The sequence below is a fragment of the Delphinus delphis genome, chromosome 8 (genome assembly GCF_949987515.2).
Source record: "Delphinus delphis chromosome 8, mDelDel1.2, whole genome shotgun sequence".
Classification (NCBI taxonomy): Eukaryota; Metazoa; Chordata; class Mammalia; order Artiodactyla; family Delphinidae; genus Delphinus; species Delphinus delphis.
In genome coordinates, this window is record NC_082690.1 from 97,747,651 (window position 1) to 97,772,475 (window position 24,825).

Genomic DNA, 24,825 nt, shown 5'->3' on the forward strand with positions numbered 1-24,825 from the left:
TGTTGTGGCCTCTCCCGTTGCGGAGCACAGGCTCCGGACGTTCAGGCTCAGCGGCCATGGCTCACGGGCCCAGCCGCTCTGCGGCATGTGGGATCTTCCCGGACCGGGGCACGAACCCATGTCCCCTGCATCAGCAGGCGGACTCTCAACCACTGCGCCACCAGGGAAGCCCTTGCATGCGTATCTTAAGAGTACCTACCTACCTGCATTTACTAGCCCCTGAATAAATTTCAGACTCTGAGTATGTTAACAGCTTATAAAATTTTATGGAGGACCACGGGTATAGCACTCTTATGGGACTTATAGCTTGGACGCAGTTAGATTGATCAGCCAGTACTCTGAATAATGCCAGGCCTTGGTGAAATTTTTCCACAGCCCGACTTTCATAGGCAAAACCAAAGCCTTGGCGCCCACTGGTGGTGGACTGGTTCTCACAGTCAGACAAGCTTCTCAACTAGGCAGGCGTAGTAGCATGTATGAGAACAGAAGCCACAGGATAATAAACATGGCACATTTTCCTAGATCATCTTTACTTGAAGATTTTTTTGGGGAAAAAAAGTAGGTAATGCAAAACATTTTTATATTAAAACAAATGCAGATACTATTGAATAGAATATAAAATTTACATTCCTTTTTGAGACAAAGAGACATCAAAGACATTTCAAGGTAAGCTACTTGGGAGCTTCAGGCTACATTCCTAAACCCCGGGGGAGGGAGAAGACCCTGCACGCCCACTCTAATATTGTGGGTGCTGCAGCTTTGATAGGGAAGTAGCAAATTCTTCTGAGAAAGAGCAAATTCAATGCTTATTCATTTGGCAACAACCCAGTGGATTTAAGTAAGTGAAACCAAATGCTTTCTCATTTTAGAGCATTTTAACCCGCTTCTAAAAGGCCTGAGTAAATAAGATCTTTATGTTTCAGTGGAAATTTATGCCCTTCTAAAATGATTTTTCCCCCCTCTTCTGAACGCTACCATGCCTAACTGAGGGTATGACATGCGAGGTGGTGGACTTACGTCTGCATTACCAGACGTGAAGTTACAAGTATACCTTCCAAGTGTGTCATTAGGAATGAAAAACAAACTACTCACCTTCTGCAACAACAAAAAGCAAACAAAATAACAAACAGAAGCACAAAAGATTATATACAATTAGAACTGTATAATGATGTAATTTAGGGATTGGCAAAGACTTAGCTCTTAGAGAAGGGGACCAATGCCGCAGTATTTGCTTTTCATATTTTATATAATAAGAATTTATTTTGGGAAAAAAAAGCCATTCTGCTTCCTTTCCAAATCTTGCTTATCTTATATAATCTTTTTTGTTGTTGTTGGCAACACAATTTATTGCTTTGCAATAACAGACTGAAGGCATGGATGCCTCACGCAGAGATTTTTCTAGGGTAGATTAGCAGTGTTGTCCTTTCTTTGAAGTATGAGAGACAGGGTTAATTAAATGTGCTTAGAAGAATATACCGGGAGACAGACTGGTGGACGCTGCTGAGTTTTTAAGGTCTACTAAAAAAACGGCAACTTATAACCTCCCATATCATTTGCCTTATTCATTTTCTTAAGTTTCAAACAATTACTTCTCTTTCTTCACAGGATTGTACTCTTCACTTTACAAAGCCTTAAATTAAGACTCAAATTGCATGACAACCTGCCTGTACCTTTAGGTAAATGCAACTTCTTTCTTTTAAGTAAAATAATCTGGAGTAAAAATGTTTCAGGATAACTAAAGGGGGAATATCAGTGGTAAATTATGTTGTGCTGGAAAAAGAACAAAAAAAGGCAGACACCAAACACCTCCATTTTCCCAAGATTAAATGATTATTAAAAAAGCGTGCCACACTGTATAGAAATCAACATTCTCTCCCATAATTCTGTGCATCTGGGACTATAGAAATGTCACTGTCCCTGCCCCACATCTTCAAATTAACATTCTCAGGTCACAACAATAAGTCTTCCCAAAGGGGACCTTCCGGAAAAACAAGCTATTTCCTCGGCTCATATTTCCCTGGAAAAAAAAAAAAACAAACAAATAAAGTCTAGTGTGAAAATGAGGTCAGCCAGTCCAAATCAGCAGAGACAACTGGACAGACTTCTGAGAAACATGACTAAAATGACCAGGATAAAACCGGGACCATCACTACAGAGTAGCAGTTTGTATTCTCTCACTTAAGCTGAGCTTCTGTGGAATTAACTACAATTCTGACACACCGATAAAGGCAAGTATTTCTTACCTATTTAGACAGAATTCCCAGCTTGGATTCTGGCTCTGCCACTTGCTAGCTAGCTGGATTATCAAGTCAATTCATATCAAGTGTTGAGAACAGTCCTATCACGCAGTCAAGTGCCAGCTTTTGTTTTTTTGTTTCTTTGACCGCGTGGCACATAGGATCTTAGTTCCCTGACCAGGGATTGAACCTGCGCCCCCTGCAGTGGAAGCGTGGAGTCTTAACCACTGGACCGCCAGGGAAGTCCCTGTGCCAGCTTTTATTTGTTTTGAATGGAATGGTAGATCTCTAGGGAGTACTTAGAAAGAAAATCTTATAACCAAAGTAGTAATGTTGTGAGTTTAAATGAGTAGACTCTGAAGTTAGACAGCCTGCATGTAGATCCTGCTCTCCCAAACACTGGCCGTGTGACCTTGGGTTACATAATTGGCATTATTTAACCGTTCAAAGTCCCCGTTCTTCATATGTGAGGTGGGATGATAAAGAACGGTACCTATCCTCACACGGCTGTTTTGACGGTTACGTGAGCTGATACATGAAAAACTCTTAGCATAATGCCTCATATACAGTAAGTGCTCAGTTAAGATTTGCTGTTGTCTTAAGCATTTAAAGGACTAACCGTTCCCTAGGTAAGGTGTCTGATACCCTACTAATTTTCTATTTGCTTCCTTCGTATAGCCGGGGGCTGGTTAGGAAGTGGGGAAAGAAGGGCCACCTTTCCTTGTAAACGGGGACCACAAAAGGACACTGTAACACCGAGAATGTAAAACTCAGAATGAAACCCAGATGTTCACGTTAGGTCTGCCTGGCAACCACCCAAGTGTCCTGGCCTGGGTTCACAGCAGGGCTTGTTGGGCTCGCTGAGCAAAAGCCCCCCCAGCAGCACCTAGGCCTTTGCGTTCAGAGTGCAGGCTGGGAACCCTGCGCCCTGTGAACAAAGGTCCTTCTCGTATGTGTCACCGGTTCTATCATATAATGCAACGAAGAGTCTCCTCATACAACTTCTTCTACAACCCTTTAAAGAGCGCTTCCCAGTCAAAAACAGCTTTCAACTGACGGCCATTCTAGTGAGTCCATGTTAAGTTTAGCCCAAGCCATTCATCATTTTGGTTCCTAATAAAGCTCTGCCTAGATTCGTCAAGAACTTTTGGTTGGAGATGACCTACACCTCACAACTGGAGTCTGGACAAAATCATCCACTAACATGACTCTAGAAGTAAGAGATCAGCCCTTTCAACAACATTGTGACAAATAATGTCATAGGTAAATAACTTTTTATTTCTCAGCTTCTCTAAATACTGTAGGAAAACACCTGAACATATTAGGAGATTCTGAAAAGTTACAAAAAGGTGAGGTTGGAAAAAATAATCTGAAATCAAGGGCGTCATTTTAACAACCAGGATAACTGTCTACCCAGACCTTATTTGTAATTTGAATGTGATCACTCAAATGGCTTCCAGATCACATCTAGGAATTCTTAATTCTCCACTACCTCTCCTGATTTCCAAGCAGTACATTTTATTACTATGCCAGAGTGACATATGGAACATTGAAAAGGGTACATTAATTGGTAACTAAAGGATAACCTACAAGAATTAACCTGGGATTCCAGAGACATTTAAGAAAAAAAACAAAAACAAAACAAAATAAAATACGAGGAGGGGAGAGGGAGGGAGGGAGACAGAGAATGAGAGAGAAGTACCTCTTTTTGTAGCATGCACCAGCAATCTATCCAAGAAGAATATACTGGGGAGTAGGGAGGACATCCACCAGCAAGCCTGAAACAGAATAACAGGTTAGCTACTGAAGTCAACATTTATAAAACATTCTCTCAAGAGCACAGTAAATCTTTGTCAAAATATTCTTCCTGGAAAGTTCCCTGAGAAGCAATTTTAGTTCTGAAGAAACAAATTCTATTGGAGCAGGGGAAACACTGAGCATCCAAAACGGATCGCCCTCCCTTACATTTAGGTTTTGAATCAACATAACAGAAACAGAAACTTGAACCAGTTATGTACTTTCTAAAACATCTAGGTTTAAATTTTGTGGACAAATGAAATCCTAGAACATAGTAATTATATGATTAAAAAGCAGGGAAAGGGAATTTTAAAACTAAGTAGTATTCAAAAGACTCCAAACTTGACAATGGACAGTGGTGTGAAATGGTGGTGGCTACATGCTCTTACTCAGGTATAACCCCTTATCACTTCCTCTCTCAAAAACTGCAAATAATAATAGTAACAACAACAAAGACAACAACAACACACTTAACTAATCCTTCAAGCCTGCTCTGGGCCGAAATGTGGCAGCCGCTCCACAAATCACAAAACAAACTCCACACAGCTATCAATTTGATACCTTGTTTGAAAACAATGACATGTATAATGGCATATTGTGGCAGGTACTCCAGAGGAACAGAGTTTTGAAATAAATCAAGAGGCAAAACTTCTGGGACTTCCCTGGCGGTCCAGTGGTTAAGAATCCGTGCTTCCGGGCTTCCCCAGTGGCGCGGTGGTTAAGAATCCACCTGCCAGTGCAGGGGTCATGGGTTTGAGCCCTGGTCCAGGAAGATTCCACATGCTGTGGAGCAACTAAGCCCGTGCATCACAACTACTGAGCCTGCACTCTAGAGCCCCGCGAGCCACAACTACTGAGCCCGCGTGCTGCAACTACTGAAGCCCGTGCACCTACAGCCCGTGTTCTGCAACAAGAGAAGCCACCGCAATGAGAAGCCCACGCACTGCAATGAAGAGTAGCCACCGCTCACCACAACTAGAGAAAGCCCGCACACAGCAACAAAGACCCAACACAGCCGAAAATAAAATAAATTTAAAAAAACCCAAAAACCACCGTTCACTTTATAGCAGTACACCATATATACTCAATAAATATTTGTTAATCAATAAATATTAAAAAAAAAAAAAAATGAATCCGTGCTTCCACTGCAGGGGTTGCGGGTTTGATCCCTGGTTGGGGAATTGAGATCCTGCAAGCCGTGCAGTGTGGCTAAAAAAAATTTTTTTTAATTAAAAAAAAAGAGGCAAAACTTCTGTCCAACCTGGTAGAGTCAGATGGCACCTAGAAGCTGGAAATCAGTGGTGTCCAACACCACACCCACCCCTTCCCCAGCCAGTATATGAAAGGTCAAGAAACTTTCCATTTTCAACCAAATTTCCTACTTTTCTTACTTGAAAACTCACTTTCTCCGTGAAGCCCTGAGGAAAAACAGGTACAGGTTGTCATTCAATCCCTGACATACCTTTTGTAACTTCGAAAGAGAGGATAAGGACTTAAAATAAAGGAGGGGGCTTCCCTGGTGGCACAGTGGTTGAGAGTCCACCTGCCGATGCAGAGGATACAGGTTCTTCCCCAGTCCGGGAAGATCCCACATGCCGTGGAGTGGCTAGGCCCGTGAGCCATGGCCGCTGAGCCTGCGTGTCCAGAGCCTGTGCTCCGCAACGGGAGAGGCCACAACAGTGAGAGGCCACGTACCGCAAAAAAAAAATAAATAAATAAATAAAGGAGGGACTTCCCTGGCGGTCCAGTGGTTAAGACTCTGCGCTACCAATCCAGGAAGCATGGGTTCGATCCCTGGTCAGGGAGCTAAGATCCTGCATGCCGCACCTCGTGGCAAAAAACAAATAAAAAAGTTCTTTTTTTTTTTTAAATGTGAAAGTAGAGTAATTTGGTAATTTTCCCACCCTTTTCAGAAAAGAACCTAGACTACTGGCAAGTGCATATTATTTATAAATGCTTGAGAAATATTATTTGTGCCCTTCTCTGTTCCAAAAAAGGATATGAAGTGGCTGCTTATAATACAAATTGATGGGACTGCTGGTACATGGGGCAGACAGAGAAAAATTTGGGAAATCTATTAACAGCAACAACTGTACTATCCTCCCCAAATTTCTACCAGGACTGCCCTACCTGTCAGGCATACAGGCAGCCAACTACTAAGATAAGAAACGCAAGGCACTTACTTACCCACAGTTGTTGACAGCCATAAGATTAGAGACAAGCACAAAGGGATACGTCAACATACTGGCAAAAAACTGTAAAAGAGTAAAAAGACAGCTAAGTTACTAAGTCATTCCTAGTCTCCTTTATTCTTCTCCCTTAGTCTTAGTGCCACTGTGGTCAAATACTCCAACATTGGTTTTGCTTTCTCAGTAACCCAGGAGAGACTAAATTACACGTTTTTGAGCCTGCAGATGTTTCCTCCTCTTACCATACCACTACATGCAACCTTTTAACCAAAGACCAGAAGGCTTCTCTTATTCTGTGATTGAGCCCACATTCAAATAAAACTGAACTTCATCATTTAAAAGTAAATACAACTAAATACAATAAGCATTTCAAAATAGCCCTGAAGAAAACAAGACAACATGAATATCCTTCCAAAGACAATGGAAACTACTTCAAAAGTCAACTACTGGAAGACTCCACATGATTGAAGAGCGTGAAGTTTCCAATACAGGTTCAGCACGATACAGTGAGAAGCAGGGGCAGATCTGTGATGAGAAGTGCCCACTTACCCCTCTGAAAGCTGAACAGCACCACACTATGTAGGCTTGTTATTACTGTTACTGTGATGCAGGGATTCTGGGTTATTCTTACCTCTGAAAAATATTAATAAATTTGAGAGACTTTCCTGTGAGACAGCTGGTTGCTTTAAAGCAGTGACGACAAAGAAATTGAAAAGAAAAGAAAAGAGAAGGGAAGAGAAGAAAAGAAAACTACTCCTAAAAAGGGACTTCCCTGGTGGTCCAGTGGCTAAGACTCCACGCTCCCAATACAAGGGGCCTGGATTTGATCCCTGGTTAGGGAACTAGATCCCACATGCCGCAACTAAAGATCCTGCATGCCGCAACGAAGATCCCACGTGCCACAAATAAGCCTCGGCACAGCCAAATAAATAAATATTAAACAAACAAACAAACCTACTCCTAAAAGGCTAAAAGGATTTTTAAAAACTTACTCCTGTGACAGCTTGGGAATAACTCTTCATTTCATTCATGGTGGAAACCTAGAACAGGAAGAAAGCCTTTATTAGAACGAGTAAGAAAATTAAGCTGATATAACACTTAATTATCCCCAACCATATCAATATATTCTATCTCTGCATTATTAGTTTCTTTGACAACTTGAAAATTAATTTAGAGGATGAAAACATAAAACATTATGAGCATAAAAAGGCAGTGATCAAAATGATCAACTTGGTTCAACATTAACAGACAAGTTCATATTAGGCTAGGATGGCTTGGAACAAATATAATAGCCTCAGGATTTCAAAAACAACAGAAATGAGATTGGTAACCGATTTCAAAAACAACAGAAATGAGATTGGTAACCTTTTCCGATGTCCTAGAAATATTGATACAATCCCTGGAAACAACACTGACGGTATACTGAGGGACAAGTCACTCCCTCCGTATACACCTAGCTGTGTACCAGATGCTGTGGGGAAGATCAGTCTCAGTACTCAAGAAACCAAGCACGTGGATTTTTAGTCCTACCCCTGGCCTGGGGGTGTCCTAGTTCCCACCATGCTTTGGGGCTAACTGTGTTCAAAGAGGTATACAACTGCTGAGACTGGAGAAACACTGCTTTTAGGGAAGGCTGATTCTCACCCCCCACCCCGCCCCCAGGCTAAGGTTTCTAGAAAGCCCAATACAGGAGTCCCCTTAACACTTCAGATTAGATGAAACACCTGCATATACTATAAAACTATCCTGCTTCATGGTGTCCTCTAACATTAGGCATCAATAAAGAAGTGATCTCCTTGCAGCATGGAGAAAGGTAGACTCTTAGGCTCACTCTGCCCCACCCTAGGGACTTTCTAGGTGCATCTCTCTATAGTAAACACTATAGGGCACTACATTAGCCTTTAAAATTTTGACTATTAATATATAGCTATATAATGATGAGTCTGGCACACCAACTGCCATCTTACTTTAAAGCTAACCTAGCTGCCAGGTGGATACAATGAAGTCCGCACCAGCACATCTCAAGGGCACAACCTACCCCACTGTCCAGTGCATAAGTATTGACGAGGTAGGCCAGTGAGTTACAGAGCCACAAAGAAATGATGTCACCTAGGAGGCGAGGAATAAGACCCCTACATGAAGAAAAAATAAAAGTAAGCACCAAGAAATGTGATCAGCAATAAGATAATTCACTCAATATAAACACTTCTCAAAGAATTAATTTCAAAACATTCTAGAGAACTGAAAAGACACTGAATACGAGAACTTAACCAATTCATTCTAGTTAATATAACTGTTCTTGAGGCTAATCTCTAATGACTTTTATTCTCATTTAAAAAATGCAGGTCAGCTGTACCCCTCTAAGATATGGCCAATGATTCAGCTTACTATTAATAACTGTAAGCAAGGAGGCAAAAAATGTGCCTATTTCGGAGAAGAGACTTAAATATGATTATTGCTAAACTACTTGATATTCAAATTTGGCAGGGCAAAAGATGAGAAAAATTACAAAATGAGAATGGCCCAAACACAGATACAGGTGAAGGGCATCAAAAAACATGTTTCCAGGGCTTCCCTGGTGGCACAGTGGTTGAGAGTCTGCCTGCCGATGCAGGGGACACGGGTTCGTGCCCCGGTCTGAGAAGATCCCACATGCCGCGGAGTGGCTGGGCCCGTGAGCCATGGCCGCTGAGCCTGCGCGTCCAGAGCCTGTGCTCCGCAACGGGAGAGACCACAACAGTGAGAGGCCCACGTACCGCAAAAAGAAAAAAAAAAAAAAAAAAAAAATGCACACACAAAAAAAACATGTTTCCAGGGCCTAGTTAACCAAGGTGAGGCAGTGTGGAAGAGTGGGACACACATTACCTCACAGACTGAAGACCAGCGTTTAAATGCCACTTCTACCACTTATCAGCTATGTGATGGGCAGCAAATGAACTTCCCAGAGCATCAGTTTTTTTTAAATCTCTAAAATGAGAATAATAATAGCTGTCTTGCCTATTTCCCAGAGTATTTATGATACTCAAACATAAAATCAAGTATGTGGAAACACTGAAAATTAAAAAGGACCATTTAGTTAATAATGCGGTTTTTGTTGTTAACAGAAGAACAAGGGTAGTAGCCTAAGTTCTTCCAAAGTAAATTCAAGGGAATGAATATAGTGCAAAAACGTATTCCCTCAGGATAAAGAAGATACATGTTAGATAATTTTCCATTTTTCAAAAACTAACTTTCCTCATTTTATCAACTATATAGTAATTGAGAACTCACTGTAGGGGTAGAAACTTCAATGAATTTATTTAAAAAAAAAACAAAACCCTCATTTCACACATTTTAGATGTGCAGAACAAAAGTTTGGGATCTTTACAAGAGAATTTAAGTCAGATGGGCCTAAATGGAGTTTAACATGAATTAAACCCAGAGAGTACATTTTCTCTGAGGTTTAAACAAGGAGTTATGTCCTCGTTCTCATCAAAGCTTTCTACTCACACAAAAATCACATGCACAAATCAGTAATTTACTCACGCAAAAAATCCTAGGATGCCCTCTTCCCGATAGATAGTTGCTATGGAGTCACAAAGTCCACTAGGTTCAGAAGAAAGAAACATAAAATACATTAAGATTATTTTGGAGCTATTAAAAAAAATATTCAATTACCACTTCTGACAAGGTGAAACTTATACCTCCACCCCTGCTCCCTTTTCTACCACCCTCACTCTGCAAAGACGGTTGCATTTAGAGATAGAAGTGGAGATATTAATACCTAAGGGTGTGGTCACAGGCAGTCAGGGTGAATTCTGGCTTCAGTGGTCCTGCAACTTACCCTGAGGTCCTGGGAGGCTCCTAAACCTGTCTGGGCCTTTTTCTTCGATTTTACTGTTTTTTTTGTGTGTAGATCAAATGATATAAGATACATGAATTTGTTTTATAAGCTCTAAGGCATCATAAAAGTGTAAAGTATTATTATTCTAATACTTTGGCTTCAACAGATCTCCCTGAATACTTGAAAACAGAAACACTTACCAGTACTTGGATTCTCTGCCGATGAATTGTACCATAGATCTCAGAGTGATCACTATAGAACACAGAGAAAAGATTTTTAGGCTACATCGAGATAAATTTTAATAGCCCTGGGGGAAAAAAAAAAAAGGTTTTCCCACCTAAAGACACTTTGCTATCTGGATAAATTGGATAAAAGCCAAAACAAGCAAACAGAAAACACACAGGCAAGGTACTTTAGTGAACTCCCATGTCAACCTATCTAAGTAGTCAGGAGAGACGGTGATATAAAAGAAAGATAAAAATTCAGATTTCAGTTATCAACTGCAAACATACCATGGAAGGGATGTGTGATGAGAGTAGCAGCAGAACGAGCCATCATCTCTCGAGTTGTCTAGAAAGAATCAACACACACTTGTGAAATCTAAATAAATGACCCTCAAATTCCTGAGAGAAGTCATGTGGGTGGACACTGTAGAATAAGAGAGTGAGTGACAGAGCACTCCTGCCCTTCCTGGAGTCAGGAAGAGTAGCCTGAATGGGATGCAATATAATACACTATCATTCTAGCACAGCTTTCACTCATGGATTTCAATACTGTTATAGTTACTTCTCAAAATTTCTCTGCAAAGCACGTTTCTGTTATCTTCTCAAATTTACAGATGAGAAAAACAAAAGCAAAGAAACAGGGAAAAGGACTTCCCTGGAGGTCCAGTGGTTAAGACTCCGCGCTTCCAATGCATGGGGTGCAGGTTCGATCCCTGGTCGGGAACTAAGATCCCACATGCTGCATGGTGTGGCCAAAAAAAAAAAAAAAAAAAAAAAAAAAAAGAAACAGGGAAAGTCACCAGCAAACAGTAACCTAGCTGGAATAAAACTAAGAGGCTTGGGGCTTCCCTGGTGGTGCAGTGGTTAAGAATCCACCTGCCAATGCAGGGGACACGGGTTCGAGCCCTGGTCTGGGAAGATCCCACATGCTGTGGAGCAACTAAACCCATGCACCACAACTACTGAGCCTGCGCTCTACAGCCTGCAAGCCACAACTACAGAGCCCACATGCCACAACTACTGAAGCCTGAGCGCCTAGAGCCCGTGCTCCACAACAAGAGAAGCCACTGCAATGAGAAGCCTGTGCACAACGAAGAGTAGCCCCTGCTCGCTGCAACTAGAGAAAGCCCACGCGCAGCAACGAAGACCCAACGCAGCCAAAAATAAATAAATAAAAATATAAATTCAAACAAACAAACAACTATGAGGCCGGTATTTAGACTATTAAGTTGCTCTCTCATTGTGAGTGATTTTAGAGACTCTGATACTCTGATATCTACACTAGACAAATGTCAGGCTCTATTTAATCTATACCAACGTCTCAAGGAGAACACAACGACATTCATCTGTTTTTCGACCACAGCCCCGTAACTGTGCAGTATCTTAGAGCTCTATATTTACCCTAGCTTATCTTTCTTGTCTAGGACTCTGTAAAGAGGTTAGTAAAAAATTCAATCACAATACTTGGAGGTAGGCTGTAAATATAGCAGGTCCGTCGTTCGTTTTTGCATTTAAACATTACCTTCATTTAGTTAAGAGATCTCACCCCTACTCTAATGGTAGTTCTAAGAGCCTTACGATGAACTAAATAAAGTTAAGAAAATATAAAACACATAGTAATACATGCATCTCTACTTTTAAATAAAATCACTTCATGAAAATTTACAAAAAACAAAGTTGACTCATCTGACATCTTGGCCTATAGCGATGTTTGTTCAGTGATATATACTTTAGAAGGCAGTTTTCAATGAAAAATTGTGACGTCTCTATAGACAATTAGATAATGTAAAGACTAGAAATAAAAGAGTATTATTAAGTCAGGCATGCAACAAACTCCAATGGCAGAAGACAGGAGTGGGAAATGGACGATAAGGACATCTCAAAGTCAGAATAATGTTGTAAAAGCATTTCTGGATATATAATATCCAACACACAAAGGCCCTGGCCACTATTTTAATACTTTTGGGCCAGAGATTTCCAACTCTATTATAAGAGGTTTCAGTACCTCTTCAATTTTAAAGATGAGTGGGCAAATTGTTTCCTTGAAATTCCAAACAGCAAGCAATGCTTTTTTCTCTCTTTATGTTCTACATGCAGTAAAGCCCATATTAAATTGAAAGTTTAATTTTGTTTGGAACAGACACTGAACATACAGGCCTGATGATCCTGATTCCACAACTGCCAGCTCGCTCTGATTTAGAGAAATCATGATCACCTTACCTCCTTGATAACTCGGTCAAAGGAAGATGAAACTTCTTTCAGTACATTTCCAGATCCTGACTCCTGGAAATCAAAATGAAAGTAGATAGATATGTTGATGGTTTTAAATAGAACTGTTCAAACTGGTGGCCATCCTGTATACCAACACTCTCTATGATGAAAGGAAAGCTGACTGCTTGTCCCTTTTCCTAAAGAGGACCAGAGAGCAACAGTAGCTTGCAGGGAAAATGGACTCATGCATAGAAACTGGCTCCAACATACCTCAGCCTTGTCACACTCCTGGTAATGCTACAAAGGAAGAGAAAAGAAAAGAAAGGATGATTAGGGCTATCATAGTGTTATTGAGACAGAACATAAAATGAAAACTCTACTGATTGGCAGAAATTAAAATAGTTGATTTTTTTGGCTGTAAATCTCCAATTAATTTCTACTTCTAATTAACACTTGGAAATAAGTGTCTCTAAGATGATCTTGTTGCTAAATTTAACATACTGATTGGTCAGCTCATAAAAGTGCTTATCTAAAAGAAGAAAAAGGAAAACAAAGCAAAGCAAAAATCCAAGAACATTATTTTTATTTATTTATTTGAATTTCTGAATTTCATTTATTTATTTTTATACAGCAGGTTCTTTAGCTATCCATTTTATACATACTAGTATATATATATGTCAATCCCAATCTCCCAATTCATCACACCACCACACCCCCGGCCCCGCTTCATTTCCTCCTTGGTGTCCATAAGTTTGTTCTCTACATCTGTGTCTCAAATTCTGCCCTGCAAACCGGTTCATCTGTACCATTTTTCTAGGTTCCACATTTACGTGTTAATGTATGATATTTGTTTTCCTTTCTGGCTTCACTCTATATGACAGTTTCTAGATTCGTCCATGTCTCTAAAAATGACCCAATTTCGTTCCTTTTTATGGCTGAGTAATATTCCATTGTATATATGTACCACATCATCTTTATCCATTCGTCTATCGATGGGCATTTAGGTTTCTTCCATGACCTGGCTATTGTAAATAGTGCTGCAATGAACATTGGGGTGCATGTGTCTTTTTGAATTATGGTTTTCTCTGGGTATACGCCCAGTACTGGGATTGCTGGGTCATATGGTAATTCTATTTTTAGTTTTTTTTTAAGGAAGCTCCATACTGTTCTCCCTAGTGGCTGTATCACTTTACATTCCCACCAACAGTGCAAGAGGGTTCCCTTTTCTCCACACCCTCTCCAGCATTTGTTCTTCGTAGATTTTTCTCATGATGCCCATTCTAACCGGTGTGAGGTGATACCTCATTGTAGTTTTGATTTGCATTTCTCTAATAATTAGTGATGTTGAGCAGTTTTTCCTGTGCTTCTTGGCCATCTGTATGTCTTCTTTGGAGAAATGCCTATTGAGGTCTTCTGCCAATTTTTGGATTGGGTTTTTTTTTTAATATTGAGCTGCATGAGCTGTTTATATATTTTGGAGGGTAATCCCTTGTACGTTGCTTCGTTTGCAAATATTTTCTCCCATTCTGAGGGTTGTCTTTTCGTTGTTTGTAGTTTCCTTTGCTTTGCAAAAGATTTTAAGTTTCATTAGGTCCCATCTGTTTATTTCTGTTTTTATTTCCATTACTCCAGGAGGTGGATCAAAAAAGATCTTGCTGTGATTTATGTCAAAGAGTGTTCTGCCTATGTTTTCCTCTAAGAGTTCTATAGTGTCCTGTCTTACATTTAGGTCTCGAATCCATTTTATTTATTTTTGTGTATGGTGTTAGGGAGTATTCTAATTTCATTATTTTACATGTATCTGTCCAGTTTTCCCAGCATCACTTATTGAAGAGACGGTCTTTTCTCCATTGTATATCCTTGTCTCCTTTGTCATAGATTAGTTGACCATAAGTGCGTGGGTTTATCTCTGGGCTTTCTATCTTGTTCCATTGATCTATTTCTGTTTTTGTGCCCATACCACATTGTCTTCATTACTGTAGCTTTGTAGTATAGTCTGAAGTCAGGGAGTCTGATTCCTACAGCTCCATTTTTTTCCCTCAAGACTGCTTTGGCTATTCGGGGTCTTTTGTGTCTCCATACAAATTTTAAGATTTTTTGTTCTAGTTCTGTAAAAAATGCCATTGGTAATTTGATAGGGATGGCACTGAAACTGTAGATTGCTTTGGGTAGCATAGTCATTTTCACAATATTGATTCTTCCAATCCAAGAACATGGTATATCTCTCCATCTGTTTGTATCATCTTTAATTTCCTTCATCAGTGTCTTATAGTTTTCTGCATACAGGACTTTTGTCTCCCTAGGTAGGTTTATTCCTAGGTATTTTATTCTTTTTGTTACAGTGGTAAATGGGAGTGTTTCCTTAATTTCTGTTTCAGATTTTTCAACATTAGTGTATAGGAATGCAAGAGATTTCTGTGCATTAATTTTGTATCCTGCAACTTTACCAAATTCGTTGATTAGCTCTAGTAGTTTTCTGGTGGCATCCTTAGGATTCTCTAAGTATAGTACCATGTCATCTGCAAACAGTGACAGTTTTACTTCTTCTTCTCCAATTTGTATTCCTTTTCTTTCTTTTTCTTCTCTGACGGCTGTGGCTAGGACTTCCAAATCTATATTGAACAGCAGTGGTGAGAGTGGATATCCTTGTCTTGTTCCTGATCTTAGAGGAAATGCTTTCAGTTTTTCACCATTGAGAATGATGTTTGCTATGGGTTTGTTGTATATGGCCTTTATTATGTTGAGGTAGGTTCCCTCTATGCCCGCTTTCTGGAGAGGTTTTATCATAAATGGGTGTTGAATTTTGTCAAAAGCTTTTTCTCCATCTATTGAGATGATCATATGGTTTTTATTCTTCAGTTTGTTAATATGGTGTATCACATTGCTTGATTTGCGTATATTGAAGAATCCTTGCATCCCTGGGATAAATCCCACTTGATTATGGTGTATGATCCTTTTAATGTGTTGTTGGATTCTGTTTGCTAGTTTTTGTTGAGGATTTTTGCATCTGTATTCATCAGTGATATTGGTCTGTAATTTTCTTTTTTTGTAGTTTCTTTGTCTGGTTTTGGTATCAGGGTGATGGTGGCCTCATAGAATGAGGAAACATGACAAATAACATACAAAGGAACTCCCATAAGGTTAACAGCTGATTTCTCGGCAGAAACTCTACAAGCCAGAAGGGAGTGGCATGACATATTTAAAGTGATGAAAGGGAAGAACCTACAACCAAGATTACTCTACCCAGCAAGGATCTCATTCAGATTCGATGGAGAAATCAAAAGCTTTACAGACAAGCAAAAGCTAAGAGGATTCAGCACCACCAAACCAGCTCTACAACAAATGCTAAAAAGGAACTTCTCTAACTGGGAAACACAAGAGAAGAAAAGGACCTATGAAAACAAACCCAAAACAATTAAGAAAATGGTAATAGGAACATATATATTGATAATTACCTTAAATGTAAATGGATTAAATGCTCCAACCAAAAGACACAGACTGGCTGAATGGATACAAAAACAAGACCTGTATATATATGCTGTCTACAAGAGACCCACTTCAGATCTAGGGACACATACAGACTGAAAGTGAGGGGATGGAGAAAGATATTGCATACAAATGGAAATCAAAAGAAAGCTGGGGGGCTTCCCTGGTGGCACAGTGGTTGAAAGTCTGCCTGCCGATGCAGGGGACACGGGTTCATGCCCTGGTCTGGGAAGATCCCACATGCCGCGGAGCGGCTGGGCCTGTGAGCCATGGCCGCTGAGCCTGCGTATCCGGAGCCTGTGCTCCGCAACGGGAGAGGCCACAACAGTGAGAGGCTCGCATACTGCGCAAAAAAAAAAAAAAAAAAAAAAAAAAAGAAAGCTGGAGTAGCAATACCCATATCAGATAAAATAGACTTTAAAATAAAGAATGTTACAAGAGGCAAGGAAGGAAACCACATAATGATCAAGGGATCAATCCAAGAAAAAGATATAACAATTACAAATATATATGCACCCAACACAGGAGCAACTCAATAAATAAGGCAACTGCTAACACCTATAAAAGAGGAAACCGACAGTTAACATAATAATAGTGGGGGACTTCAACACCTCATTTACACCAATGGACAGATCATCCAAATAGAAAATTAATAAGGAAACAGAAGCTTTAAATGACACAATAGACCAGATAGATTTAATTGATATTTATAGGACATTCCATCCAAAAACAGCAGATTACACTTTCTTCTCAAGTGCGCGTGGAACATTCTCCAGGATAGATCACATCTTGGGTCACAAATTAAGCCTCAGTAAATTTAAGAAAGTTGAAATCATATCAAGCATCTTTTCTGACCACAATGCTATGAGGTTAGAAATCAATTACAGGGAAAAATATCGTAAAAAACACAAACACATGGAGGCTAAACAATACATTACTAAATAACCAAGAGATCACTGAAGAAATCAAAAAATACTTAGAGACAAATGACAATGAAAACACGATGATCCAAATCCAAGAACATTATTTACTAAACACACACATATAGCAGGGGACACACGTTCAAGCCCCAGTGCAGGAAGATCCCACACGCTGCAGAGCAACTAAGCCCATGCACCACAACTACTGAGCCCGTGCTCTACAGCCCCTGAGCCACAACTACTGAGCCCACGCGCCACAACTACTGAGCCTGCATATCACAACTACTGAAGCCTGCGCACCACAACTACTGAAGCCTGCGCACCTAGAGCTGGTGCTCTGCAACAAGAGAAGCCACCACGATGAGAAGCTTGCGCATCGCAACGAAGAGTAGCCCCTGCTCGCTGCAACTAGAGAAAACCCGTGTGCAGCCAAAAGACCCAACGCAGACAAAAGTAAAATAAATAAATTAAAAAAAACCAAAAAACACAAAACATAGCTTAGGACTAAGGCTATGGAAAAAGCCTCAGGGCTTTTTCACGGAAAAAGCAGGTCTAATACCAAATTAGGGCAAGATGCTTTTCTTCACTGTACAAAGAACAGAGAATTGGTGCTAAGTCTGAATAGCTGAAACCACCTCACTTTTCCTTTTGTATCTGACTGTTTCTAAACCAAGCAAGAGAGAAGATGCTTTATTCTTCTGGAGAAGAGAACATGAAACTGCAAGAGCTCAGACTGCACTGGAAGAGGAAATATTACTTGTGGGATATTTCAGAAATAGAAGATGGGCTAGGTGAAATACAAGAACCAGACAACTGACCTCCTAGTCATAACCAGATTTAAAAAATAGAGAACACTGTCTTTTACGAAAAGAATTACATTTTAAAAATAAAATCAGAGGAAAGAGAACAAACAACATGATTAAGCGAAATGATGGTTTTTGGTCAAATTCCAGGTCTTTGGCCAGAATTAATTCTAACAGTTTCAGGAGTTTTTCAAAATCCTCACTCATTTCTAGACTTTGGTTTTCACTCCATTAATAAAATTTTCAACCTGTCTCTTCTACATTATTCTGAACACATTTCAATTTAATTCTTGTTCAGATATACAGAACTCTTTCTTGTTCAGAAAGACCTGAATTGGTCTTTCTTCTTGATTGTATTAGTTGCTTTTGATACTAACTATAGTACCAATACCCTGTTCTATTTCATCGGGCTACATGTGAAACAATTAATTCAGGTACTTGGTTACCTCAAGTTTGTCTTACTTTTCCTTAACTTGATCTCAAGCAGTAATTTCACTCTTGGTCTATACATAAACCTCTTTGAACTAGATGACAACTACTTTCCCACATGAAAATCTAAACCTCATTTAGGTAACAGGAACGCTTCCACTGAGCCAAAGTACAGTGTGGCTGGAAAAGAGTAGTAATCAATCCACCAAAAACATCGGCCCATTAAAACTCCATCACTCTGACCCACGGGCCACCCAAAACGCTGCTTCTAACATTCAGTCCACAGGCATGACGACAAGAGTAAGTACAATGAATAACAAAACTGCTTCCATGTGAGGAACTAACTGGAAAACCTCCCCAACTCAATTCAACAAAGTCTGAAGAGAATTTAAAACCTAAGCCAATCAGATCATGAAACTGATTAACACCACCACGACTTGCTCATCAAATGATAAAAAAGTAGAATTGGGCCAACATTAAAGCCTTAAAATATACATGGAGGATTGTACCAATTATTATCGGCAGTGGTTTTTTTTTTTTTTTTGGCCAAGCCTTGCAGACTGTGGGATCTCAGTACCCTGACCAGGGATCGAACCCATGCCCTCTGCAGTGGAAGTGTGGAATCCTAACCACTGCACTGCCAGGGAATTCCCTGTACTGAGTACTACTGAAATAAACAGTCACAATTAAACACTATCCTACTTTAACGTTTATCTTGTTAAGTTTAAAAAAAAATAAATTTGTAACAGAAAACATTTACTAGGAGTAACACTAGGAATAAGAGGAAAATAACATGAGAAAGAAATGTATGTTTTAACCAGCTTCCTTCCTCCTCCAAAGAAATAATATGAGCTACACAGGAGCTCAAATGAGTGTACTTAATTTCTGCTCAGAACAACTGGTCCAGAGGAAGAAGCTTGTGTAGATCAAAATCAATTACTTCATTTTATACAAATTCTCCTTGCTTCCCAGGAAAGAATTAAGAATGGGTATTTCAAGTAAATGTTTTTCAAGAGGAAGAAAGGCCAAGGATGTAAAGACGTATATCTTTGAAACTGCTCTTGATCAAATTGTACGTAAAAGATTATCTACGGCTTCTCTGGTGGCGCAGTGGTTGAGAATCCGCCTGCCAACGCAGGGGACACGGGTTCAAGCCCTGGTCCGGGAAGGTCCCACGTGCCGTAGATCAACTAAGCCCATGCGCCACAACTACTGAGCCTGCACTCTAGAGCCTGCAAGCCACAACTACTGAAGCCCGTGCACCTAGAGCCCGTGCTCCACAACAAGAGAAGCCACGGCAATGAGAAGCCCACACACCACAATGAAGACTAGTCCCCACTCGCCGCAACTAGAGAAAAGCCCATGCACAGCAACTAAGACCCAATGCAGCCAAAAATAAATAAATAAATTAAAAAAAAAAAAAAGGTTATCTAGCTCAATGCTTTGTGACCACCTAGAGAGGTGGGATAGGGAGGATGGAAGGGAGACCCAAGAGGGAGGAGATATGGGAACATATGTATATGTATAGCCGATTCACTTTGTTATAAAGCAGAAACTAACACACCATTGTAAAGCAATTATACTCCAATAAAGATGTTAAAAAAAAAAGGTTATCTAAATCTATGGGAAGATGGACTGATTTTCTTCTTACCTGTAAAACTTTACCATGGACCACAGTTCCAAGGACCCCTGAACACAGTCTTGGAGTTAAGCCTGTGAACAACCCACGCTTCCCATCGATGCTCGCAATGTGCTGAGCTAAGAACACAAGTAGGAGATTTACATTCTAGTTGAAAGTAATGGTTACATAGAAATTTCAAGGAAACATGCTTACTATATATTCTTTAACTCCTATCACACCCTTCAATGTCCTCCAATTCCAAATAAATCAAAGACACTTACCATAACAAAAGAGACCTGGAAGCTGACAAACTTGCCGCCCAAAAATATTTCGTCCTATTGTTGGAGGAAGAGGCTCATATCCCACCTTTAAAAACAAGAGACTAAATCAATACTAAGCAACATTCCCAGGAATGCCTGAGTTGCAAGGTCTTGAATAAAGAACAAATTTAGAGTTTTATATATATATATATATATATTTTAGAGTTATAATTTTTAACACAAGTTAAAATGCAGTGTATATTTTCCAAGACAGTGATGAAGTATCATCCTTGTCAGTTCTGGTGTGTTTTTTTTGTTTTGTTTTTAATTTTGTCACTTGTTTAAGACTGGTTACAGGCTCCCCTGGTAGCGCAGTGGTTGAGTCCGCCTGCTGATGTGGTGGACACGGGTTCGTGCCCCGGTCCGGGAGGATCCCACATGCCGCGGAGCGGCTGGGCCTGTGAGCCATGGCCACTGAGCCTGCGCGTCCGGAGCCTGTGCTCCGCAACAGGAAAGGCCGCAACACTGAGAGGCCCACGTACCGCAAAAAAAAAAAAAAAAAAAAAAAGAAAAAGAAAAGGAAAAAAAAAAGACTGGTTTCAATAAACTCCAAGTTTTCTTTTGGTTCAAATTCTACAAAGTAAACCATGTAGCTGAGATAGACTGGCATCAATCTAAAAACAGAATAAGGGAATTTTTGTGTTAACAAAGCTACAGTTTACTGAGGACGCTCAAAAATATTTTCTAAAGAAAATCAAGCACATTTTTAATATCCGGACAAAGTGAGAAGACTAAGCCAGCAACAGCTTCATATTTGGCCGGCAAAACAAACCACCCAAAAGGCAAATGCAGATACAGCTGGGGATAATTCATTTGGGAAATAATTACAAGCTAATAAGTCCATGTTAAAGGAGCAGACTGTCACGAACAATCTAACGAGTCATTTTAGAATTAATGTCATCATTTTATTTCTACAATATATTCAGACTCTTTAGTGCCAAAGGGATACTTGAGAGAATGAACGTTGTCGGCCATGGTTTTGACTCTCCTGCTGTGATTCTCAACCTGTTCAATTAAAGAACTCCTGAAAGTGTCACTGTGCAATTATTTTTAAAACTGAGTATTTGGGAATTTCACTAAAACCCCTGAGACACTTGGCAACACAAGCATGTTGTGCAATAAGGATTAAGGAGTTTTTGAGGCAAGAGCTCTGAATGTCATTAGAAAATCTTGTCTCCTGGATAAGGACTGAGTAATGGGCTTGTATCAGATTTACTGAAAAATGCTTTTACCTCAGATATTATCTAGCTGCAAATGTGCCAATTCTGTTTTAGATGTCACAATACATTTCAAAGATTTTGTTCTTTCTTTCTTTTATTTTTTGGCCGCCTCTAGTGGCTTGTGGGGATCTTAGTTCCCAGATGAGGGATTAAACCTGGGCCTTCAGCAGTGAAAGCGTGGAGTCCTACCTAACCACTGAACCTCCAGGGAATTCCCTTCGTTCTTACTTTAAACAACTTATTTTACAATAGTTTTTTACATATAGGTTCTGAATCCACAAGGGTCAACTCAGCAACACATAATATAGATTAGTATCATTAACTCAAAAATAAGAAATGAGGCCTTCCCTAGTGTCTTGCATATTTCTGACAGAAAGGCAGATGGTGAGGACAGGGGTTCTATCCTTGGTACTATGCATGACGTAATTACGTCAACTCTCAACAAAAGTTAAAAAAATGAATGACCTGCCCGTCACAGGGAAATTCAGAAAGGCAACTGAACAATACTACCTAATGGTCTATAGTCAGCTAAAACCGGGCAAACTTGCCTGTGAATATAAAATACCATTTAAGAATTATTCCACAGTATATTAGAAACTAACATATATACTTAAACTCGATAAAACTTTCAACTGAACTGATTTCACATCACTCTGACACGTGACTTTTCACTGTCATGAGCCACATGGGCTGCTGCTGAAGAGGGTTCAGTGGATCCTTCCGAAATGTGACTCATCAACCGCTTGATTATCACTTCTGAATGAACTCCTTGTGTTTCTCTGGGTATCTGGTGCTAAATCTCAGAACAGAAGAGCAGTAGTAACAGCAACAAAAGAAGAGAAAACAAAAGCTAATAAGGTGTTGGCTCCCCTCGAATTTCAAATTTGTCTTCAACAGATTTCACGTCTTGCGTTTGGGGCCGGGGCGGAGAGAAGGATGCTCATTTCAGAGCAGCGGAGAAAGAAAGGTTGGGAAGCCCTTGGCGGCGCCCAGCCAGGATCAACCTCAGGGAAGAGAAAACAAAGTTCAGGGGAGCCATCAGGCAGGGCAGGGCAGGGCGGCAGCCGGATACCAGGAAAGGAGCGGGCCTCACGGCTTGGCTGGGAGGCGAGACCTCGGGAAGGCCCACGGGCAGTGGGAGCTCAGCGGGCGGTGGAAGTCGTCCCTGCCGGGAAGGAAGGGGCGGGCAGCAAAGAAGGAGCAGCATCTCAGGAGACTGAAGGCCCTGAAGGTTGGAGCCGGTTCTCAAGCGCCTTGGGCAGCGGCGACCGAACAGGGCGCCGGGCGAGGAAGGGAAAGGCGACGACTCATACCTGGATGAGCACCTTCACGTACATGAGCGGCTGGGACAGGATGGTGAGACCGGAGCCCAGGAGCACCTGACTGGCCGCGTCCGCCATGATGGCACCCGCGGACGGACAGACAGACGGAGCCACCAAGCTACCACGCCGATCCGGGATCACGTGCCAGGGCCGCCAGCTTCACTGGCCCGCCCGCGGCCCGGGAGCACGCACGCACCGGCGCGCGTCTCCCCGCGCAGTCCCCGCCCCGAGAATTGGCAAGGGCTCGCGAGCGGGCGCAGAGGTCGGGGCGGGGCTTGCGAGCCCGGGGCGCATGCGTTTTGGGGTGGAATCCGCGCCCTCCACTAGGAACAGCAGTTTCTCCTGCGCTTGCGCAGGCTGGAAGCATCCGGGGGCAGAAGAATGGGCGTGGCGGTGGGGAGTGACCCTGACGGCAAAGGCAAGGTCACAGGAGTGAAATGAATTGGAAAGGATTCGTCCATGTTCTTTGCTTCTGCCCTTGCCCTTTTGGCATCAGCAACATAAGCTCCAAAGAGTATTCACCATCAGAATCATAAACAATCTAATGGCCAGCAAAACTAGATAAGCTTGAAAAATGAATCCATCGGGGGTTGCCATACATGTACTCATTCATTCAGTTAATGTTAACTTCTCAGAAACGCCTTCTCTGACGTCTATTTAAACTTACCTCCCCTTTATTTCCTACTCCATAGTCTTGCAACACTTATCATTGTCTGAAATTTATCTTTTTGTTTCCTCCACCAGAATGTAAACCCCGTGAATCCAGGAGCCGGGACAGCCTTTGTTCCTTGTATGTTCAGTGCCTGGCACATACTAAGTGCTCAATAAATATTTATTGCATAAATGAAAAATTACTTAAGTGATTACCAGGCTACAGGTTATTAGAGGCAAAAAGAAAATGGCACTGTCTTCAACCCTTCAGTCCCAGCTCACACATTCTATATCAACGCTTAGGCAGAGCCTGGTGCAGAGAATAAACTGAGAGTGGAGACTTGCAGTTCAATCTTGGCTCTCTTTTGTATCAAAATGATTCAGAAGTCATTTTTTCTTCTTCAGTTTTCAATTTTTGTATCTAAATCTAAGGATTACACTACTACCTGCCTCTCAGGGTTATTATTGAGCGTTAAGTGAAATTGATAAATTGATAAGATTTTTAAAAACTGTATATTGAAATACAAATGTTAGTTTTAATTAATATTGTCCTGGACTCAGCATGGTGCTAGAGAGGCAGTTTACAGAGCAGGAGGGAGCCTGGACTTTGGAGTCTAATTGACCTGGTCCAAATTTCACCTCTACCAATTATTAACTACGACTTCTTTGAACCTTAAACAAATGAGTATAGTAATGTCTACTTCATACTGTTGTTGTGAGAATTGAATGAAATGATATGCCTACCCAGCTTGGCACATGGAAATATAATACCAAATTGTAGCTTTTAGAGTTAAAAGAAACTTAAAAGTTGATTCTAACTAAATCCAGAAATTTTGATATTTAACCATAGAGACCATTTAGCAAGGGGACTTTTTTTTCTGATTTTTAAAAAATTAATTAATTTTTGGCGGCATTGGGTCTTGATTGCTGTGCACGGGCTTCCTCTAGTTGCGGAGAGTGGCAGCTACTCTTTGTTGTGGTGCATGTGCTTCTCATTGTGTTGGCTTCCCTTGTTGCGGAGCATGGGATCCAGGGTGTGCGGGCTTCAGTAGTTGTGGCTTGTGGGCTCTAGAGCGCAGGCTCAGTAGTTGTGGCACACAGGCTTAGTTGCTCTGAGGCATGTGGAATCTTCCCAGACCAGGTATCAAACCCGTGTCCCCTGCCTTGGCAGGCGGATTCTTAATCACTGTGCCACCAGGGAAGTCCCTGATTTTTTTTTTGAAGTGTAGTTTATGTACAATATGATATGTTACAAGTGTACGACATAGTGATTCACAATTTTTAAAGGTTATACTCTATAGTTATTATAAAATATTGGCTATATTCCCTGTGTTGTACAATATATCCTTGTAGCTTATTTATTTATCTATTTATTTATTTATTTTTTGCGGTATGCGGGCCTCTCGCTGTTGTGGCCTCTCCCGTTGCGGAGCACAGGCTCCAGACGCGCTGGCTCAGCGGCCATGGCTCACGGGCCCAGCCGCTCCGCGGCATGTGGGATCTTCCCGGACCAGGACATGAACCCGTGTCCCCTGCATCGGCAGGCAGACTCTCAAACACTGCGCCACCAGG

General features: G+C 41.0%; 1 protein-coding gene across 2 annotated transcripts; it reads right to left on the minus strand.

Annotated features, from left to right (window-relative positions):
• Positions 1-1,807: 1,807 nt before the first annotated feature.
• MTCH2 (mitochondrial carrier 2) lies at positions 1,808-22,850 on the minus strand. Of its 2 annotated transcripts, none has more exons than XM_060018906.1 (13): positions 22,594-22,850; positions 20,022-20,106; positions 19,771-19,877; positions 12,752-12,778; positions 12,491-12,553; positions 10,559-10,616; positions 10,247-10,298; positions 9,749-9,808; positions 8,262-8,355; positions 7,216-7,263; positions 6,222-6,289; positions 3,940-4,015; positions 1,808-2,017 (listed from the first exon to the last, which is right to left on the minus strand). In XM_060018906.1, the coding sequence occupies exons 1-13, from the start codon at positions 22,678-22,680 to the stop codon at positions 1,931-1,933; spliced, it is 912 nt and encodes a 303-aa protein (XP_059874889.1). In that variant the 5' UTR covers positions 22,681-22,850; the 3' UTR covers positions 1,808-1,930. The 2 variants fall into 2 exon arrangements, with proteins under 2 accessions (XP_059874889.1, XP_059874888.1); XM_060018905.1 differs by lacking the exon at positions 22,594-22,850 and adding an exon at positions 22,353-22,540.
• Between the last annotated feature and the right edge of the window lie 1,975 nt (positions 22,851-24,825).

Coding starts and splice junctions, on each gene's coding strand:
- MTCH2 (XM_060018905.1), bottom strand. CDS start 22,487: ATGCTGCTCCTTCTTTGCTGCCCGCCCCTTCCTTCCCGGCAGGGACGA. Junction 7,264..8,261: donor CTTATGCACTGGACAGTGGG/GTAGGTTGTGCC, acceptor TTCCTGTTCTAG/GTTTCCACCATGAATGAAAT. Junction 6,290..7,215: donor ATTCCCAAGCTGTCACAGGA/GTAAGTTTTTAA, acceptor ACTCTTTTACAG/TTTTTTGCCAGTATGTTGAC.